The 6,412-nt window shown below is 38.3% G+C and overlaps 1 protein-coding gene across 1 annotated transcript; it reads right to left on the bottom strand.

The window, feature by feature from the left end:
* Positions 1 to 217: 217 nt before the first annotated feature.
* ca4b (carbonic anhydrase IV b) lies at positions 218 to 5,559 on the bottom strand. Its single transcript, XM_050063288.1, has 8 exons — positions 5,481 to 5,559; positions 5,166 to 5,210; positions 4,910 to 5,074; positions 3,761 to 3,906; positions 3,556 to 3,648; positions 2,140 to 2,206; positions 1,697 to 1,860; positions 218 to 421 (listed from the first exon to the last, which is right to left on the bottom strand). Exons 1-8 carry the CDS (start codon positions 5,539 to 5,541, stop codon positions 218 to 220), a joined length of 945 nt encoding a protein of 314 aa, XP_049919245.1. The 5' UTR covers positions 5,542 to 5,559.
* Positions 5,560 to 6,412: the final 853 nt, after the last annotated feature.

Here is a 6,412-nt window from a genome sequence, read left to right as displayed (position 1 = left end):
ACATTAAATGCAAGTAAAACAAAAAGCGTTGCAATCTGGGGCTGGTCCTGTTCATCCACCTTTTAAAGAATTTAAAAACTGCCCTCAGGAAGACATTATAGAGCTGCTGCAGCAAGATTATCAGTATACAGTAGATTCACGTATTACTTTTAAATATATAGTACATTATATTTCACATATTTGACAATCATCAGTGGACATAGACCACAGTATCTATTCATAGAGGTTGAGTTAACTGAACAGAAGCAGGGAAGGAGAGTGCACTGGATACCAGCACTGACATGATGACTAGCACAGTGTTAACCAGAGCAACATGGCCTCCGGAGTAATATACCTCCCGTCCATTCAAGGGCTGCACTGGTCTGAAGGTTTTTACCATCTGCTTTCCATCAGAATACTTCAGCTTTGAGAATGCAGTGAGCTGTAACAAAAATGAAATCACAACAGGTGAAGAAGGTGGATGCAGGTAGAGGTAGAAAATAAACATTTCTGTATTGACAATGGACCAAATCCAATGGATTTGCTTGTAGTACTGAACCCAAATCAAACCTCATTTCTACAGAGCAATTTGACACCTTTTAGCTCATTGTTTTGATTTCACAGCAACTTTTCTGCTTTGATTCATTTGTACAGCTCTCATCAGGCAACAGGAAGTTGTTTTTCTAACTCTGAAAATCCTCTCTACACTACCTGCTCAGCACCAAATGGCACATGGACAAAGCTGGCGACAAGCTGGTAAACATAGTGAGGCTAAAAGCATGTTGGAGTTTGGGCCCTGACACACCAAGCTGATTATTTGCCATTGGTCAATGTCAGGCCGTTGGTGTGCGTCTGTCACCCTAGTTTTTGCAGTGTGTCCCATTGGCACTAGTCGGCCCTTGTGGGCTTTATTTTGGGCAATTCAGGTTACTAAATTGGCATCAGACAGAGCGGAGCCCATCGGTGAATGCATTCAGTCTGATTGGCAGTTCAAGTGGGGGCACAAGAGCAAACAACTAAAGTCAAGAGGGCCAGATATAAGAAAAAAAATTATATTCTACTGTCTTGAATCCATTCTGTTGGTCTTTGGGTTTCCCTTTTTTTAATGACGAATATAGACTACTGCCACCTGCTGGTATGGAGAGCTCCTTCCTGTTATGTAAGCACAGAACATACGTGCTGTTAGGCCATTGGCTGTGGTCTTTGGGGTGTGTCCAATTGCAGCTTTTTGGCTGAGACACAGCGACGTAAGCTAATGCAGCAGTTGGCCTTCATCGTCCCTAGTTTTTTTCATGTCAGTCTGGTGTGTCTGGACCTTTACATTGACTGGGTTGCCAGACACAGCTCCAAATGAAGGCTAATGACGCTCAGTATGTGCTGGTGTATTGAACTGTTTGCTAACACATTCACCATATCAGCTCTATGTGGTGGGGATATTGATGCTTTGAGATCAGCTGAAGGATTAGCCTACATGCTGAGATAAGTTTCTAAAACAATGACAATGAAACCAGGATTTTTGTGCTTCCTGAAAAGTTCATAATTTGTGGAAGATTTTTACTCAACCACAGGAATATAATGAGTTTATGTCATGTTGAATGTAGGATCTGACTCTGCCATTGTAAAGTAGGCAACAGCTGTCCGACACCAGTATTTCAGTGAATGTGATCGGTTTCTTTTCTCCTCTGGGTAGGATATATCACAGTGTGAAAATAATTACCTGCTTCCTGCTAAGAGGAATGGTGTCTTCAAACAAGCTCCAGACGACAGCTTCAGCACAGTTGGGTGTAGTGAGGGAGCCGTCATAGCGAAAGTACTTGTTCATATTCTTCTGGGGAGGAATCAACATTTCCAGGGACACACCCTTCAGTATCGTGCTGTTGGCTGGTTTTATAAAATATTAACACAACAATAAAGTTAGCTATAAATTCAATATTGGACAACAAATAGGTTCAAGGCGACAGCGTTATTGTTTTAATCGATTTATTGTTGAGCTGTTAGATGAAAGTGTTTTGTGACACTGTGTTATCTAATGACAATCGCACTTTAGTCTGATGCTGTAACAATCAGCAGTACATTTAGGGCACTATAGACAATGCTGCTGGAAGATAATAAAGCACTGTTATCTTATTTTTCCATGTCAGTAGATAACCTATGACTTACTGGGTCGTGTGATGTATTTCAGGGCATTAAGAAGTGGATCAAATTTCTTATTTGCAGACTTGGACTCCTGGAATGACAGAATGAAATGTTAGAAGTTACACAAGAAGCTGCAGCAATCATATTTTTGTGTAAGTTGGGACAACATACTCTCTGTGATTTTGTTCAAACAGATGCCAATTATTTTTTGCCCTTAAAACCGTCCCTTGTAAAGTTTCTTATCAACTGGTGACTGCAGATTCTCGTGAACGCTTTGTTATCTCCGCTGGGCGCAAGCCTAGAAGCAATCATGTGTTTGGTCGTGTGTCTGAGTGAGTGAGTGAGTGAGTGAGTGTGACTGGTGCTAGAGTGTGTTTCCATCTGTCTACACACAGGTAATCTCACAAACTACTGAACCAATCAGCCGCATATTTTTTATACACATGTATGCCACTACTAGCTTCAAAGCCTGGTGCACTTCCTGGGGTTCTGCTGCGACCTTGTTTTGTTCCGTCTGCAGATTGCTTTGCGTGCCTAATTTTGGGTTTTGATTTGGTCATTTTCCTTGATATTTGTGCTTCTATCATAAGTGACTAAATAGACAGTTAAATGTTTCCTTGTCTTTGTCTGTTTTGTATTTATTGTTATTTTCTATTTTGTTGTGCTGTCACCTACAGACAAACACAATACTGTTCAAAGTCCAGTTAAGAATGACATAGATTGAAAATTGCTGCCTGCGTTTATTTAGAATACATTAAGTCTTCATAATTATGTTGTATCTATATTTCACATACAGCGCTTGTTAGTAGGTTAACTCCGTCTGCTCTGTGAAACGAATTGCATTACCAGCAAAAATAGGACGTGTATGTTTTTTTTAGCTTCTGAAACACCTCTGCTAAAATTACAAGAATTGTCTAGAGTGATTGCAACCAGCTCGGTGGTGGAGAACTGCACCCTACTGAGTGCAATTTTCTACTTCTAAAATGTTTCTGGAGCTTAAATATTTTTGGTGTACCTCAAGGTATGATTCTTGGGCCTTTTTTTTTTAAACATTTTTTTCCACATTCATCAAAGTTGAATCTTAAGAGTCCTGAGCTCTTTTTAGATCTAATTTTCCACATTAGCATCATCGTACACATATAATTCTCCATCTTTCCATCATGAGTGTAAGTAAGACCTACTCCCCTGTTCCAGATATGCAACAACTTTAAAAAGTGCAAACGACTGCTGCCAGTTGATCAAGTCCAGTTATAAATGTTGTGCATATCAAACCTGGGTATCAGATCTATGACATGACGTGTTTGCACCTTGACTACATTTTCAAAAGAATGATGCTTGTCCATCACAAGATACATTGTCCTGATTTTCATCTTACTCACAACAGACTTCAATTTTAAGCTGATCTCTACTTTTTGTTGCGAAATAATCAAATAAAATCACCTTAAAGAAAAATCCAAGAACAGCCACGCCTGTGCGGTCTCTTACAGCCTGGGACAAAGAGTCGTAGTCTTCTTTTATGTGTACAATATGCATCTGTAGGTGGCATAAAATAATTCAATAGTTCATTTATTTAAATACAGAATACAAAATGGTCTTATCACAAGTAGTGCTGCAAGTAACACACTTCCATCCCTATATTTCTTACCTCCATTGGAAACTGTTCTCCATCAAGGGTGTGTTCTGACCCCAGTCCTCCATTTTCGCCCCAGTGCAGGTGAAGCTGAAGTGCCTTGTATGGTTCGGCCAAATTTCCTCCTTCGATCCTTATACCAGAGGGCAAATCCAGTTGAACTAGAAAAATAATTTGAGTCATCATTTCAAAATTCAGTCAAATAAAACAGATGCCTCTGGTAATGATTACAAAGGGCCTTTTTTGAAAGGCTAAAGTTCACAATTTAAGAAGATTATCAATGTTTTGCAGCTTCTTCAGGCTCAAGTATCTTCTTTGCACGTTTCATATTTTGTTCATCTTTATGCTTCAGTATTCAGTGTGTATTCAGACTGTATTTCAAAATTGCCTTGAGGGAATTTCTTCAAATTTGTCACAAACACCCACTTGGACTCAGTGATGAACTGTTTAGATTTTTATGGTCAAAGGTCAAAGTCACTGTGACCTCACATAACCTGTTCTTGTCCATAACTCAAGAATTTATATGCTAATTATGACAAAATTTCACACCAATGTCTAATAGAATGAAATAATGAAGTTAGACATGCTGAATGACATTTTTAAGAAATTTTATATCCAAAAGGTCAAAGGTCAGCTTCACTGTGACATCATAATGTTCTGCAAAAACAATTTTCTGGCCATTATTCAACATCATAACTCAAGAACAGAAGGAGAGACATTCGGTCAGATACTGAATTGGTGACACTGATCTTGAAACTGTGCAGATTGTATAGACCTTCTGTGCTGCCATGTTTAAGATGTGTGTGAAGCATCCATGTTTCAGAAGATGTAACTACTTTGCATCAACATCCATATTTGAAGCATAGTCTACTGTCATGGCTACATATGAGTCTGGACAGAAATGGATGTAAACTGTAACTGCAATTTGACTGGTTTGCGGTGGCATACAACTGTAAGGCGGGAATTCTAGTTTATTATACCATTATCATATTATTATCCTTTTTGCCGCCTTGTGCACCATATAAGATTATTATCTCAGTGGTTTATGGCTAAGGTAACTGCCTTATGACAATTTTACAGCTGATTTAAAATCATTAGTTGACTTATTGTCCTTTTACCAAATCTTCTTCTGTAAATGATACTACATTTATTACAAAGACGTACCTGTGTGGCCGGTGTTTAGGAGGCGTCCATGAAAAGCCTCTTGATAGCCAATGAACTCAAAAGGAGTGAGACGTTCATCTGGTTTGGTTCTCCTTGTAACAATGTTAACTGGAGACTGACGTCTGCCATTGCAGTGCTGTGAAACCACTTCCCATACCGCTGGACCTGCAGGAGGGTGAAAAAAGTAACTTTACTACTGTATGTTTTCTTCTTTTGTTTAAAAATATTATGGTCAGCAGCTTATCTTGAGGTTTACCTGTGCAGGCGTGACTACATGTAACTTGGGACTGGTAGCACCAATCTACAAGAACAGGTTTGAAATAATTCATAATTGAAAATAAAAACAGCAAGAACAAATCCAAACCTGCAGTTGCAGAATACTCTGTAGAGCAAACTAAGAGAAAATATGTGTTTGAAATTTTTCATTTGTAAATAAAAAGCCCAAACATCAGTATTTCATATCATGCAACTTTTTAGCAAACAAAATGCCACCAAAAAAAGCCTCTGCACACTGAATACATTTTTAAAATACTGAATCAATTAATTTGTTTTTCTTCCTTAGACAACATACCTGCCCCTGAGACAATCGTCATGGAAGAAGCAAACAAAAATAACACAGGTGCAAGCAACATTGTGACTGTACTGTAGCTGTCAGAGTGTGCCTGAATAAAATTGAGGGTTGTGAAGGATGATGCCAGAAACAGAGCTCAACCAGCCTCTTATAAGACAGGTAGACCCACCTATCAACCTATCAATCCCGCCCACGCCGCATGCTTTAGTTTTTATGACTCCTGATTTCTCTATGACCGCTGATACACAGCAAACACTGATATCTGAAGACGGATATCCATACGATAGTGAATGGACCCTTATTCACAAGGGTTTGGCCTGAAAACTCACAGCTTGCAAGATGAAGTTTAGATTTGTCAGAAAAATCTTACCTGATTAGATATGGTGAACTTATTTAGGTGCAACATGGATTTCTTTACTTAAAGGAATACTTCACCCAAAACAAAATGTATGTAATTGGGAAGTACTGAGCCTAAATGAGACTTGGATTGTACTGCATGAGTTGTCAGAGATTTTATAGGTGGATGTTTTGATGTAGTTTTGCTGTTGTTAAACACAGTCCCCAATCAATCATTAAATCAATATATTTTCCTTGGAGCCATGTGAGAAAAATCAATCAAGGTAACACTGCATGACTTATAGCAAAATGCCATTTTTGAGTAAACTATTACTGTAATGTTTTCTAGGAGGTAAAGTTATGGGTAAATGACAGATGATAATTCATCTTTAATTACTTATTACTGCTACTCCTTGTACAAGTAATACTGCAAGGCCACATGCACTGCTGTTTTTTTTTGGTATTGCTACTTTTACTTTTTAATATCTATTTATATTAGATTACATATAGTTATTTAACATGCAATGTGTTCTGTGTCTGCATCTCTATATTATTATTGACATTATTTTACGGTAGCACAAATATTAGCACTTGTA

This window comes from Epinephelus moara, chromosome 2 (assembly GCF_006386435.1).
Source record: "Epinephelus moara isolate mb chromosome 2, YSFRI_EMoa_1.0, whole genome shotgun sequence".
Lineage (NCBI taxonomy): Eukaryota > Metazoa > Chordata > Actinopteri > Perciformes > Serranidae > Epinephelus > Epinephelus moara.
The sequence above is the reverse complement of the archived record's forward strand: the minus strand, read 5'-3'. Positions and strand labels throughout refer to the sequence as shown.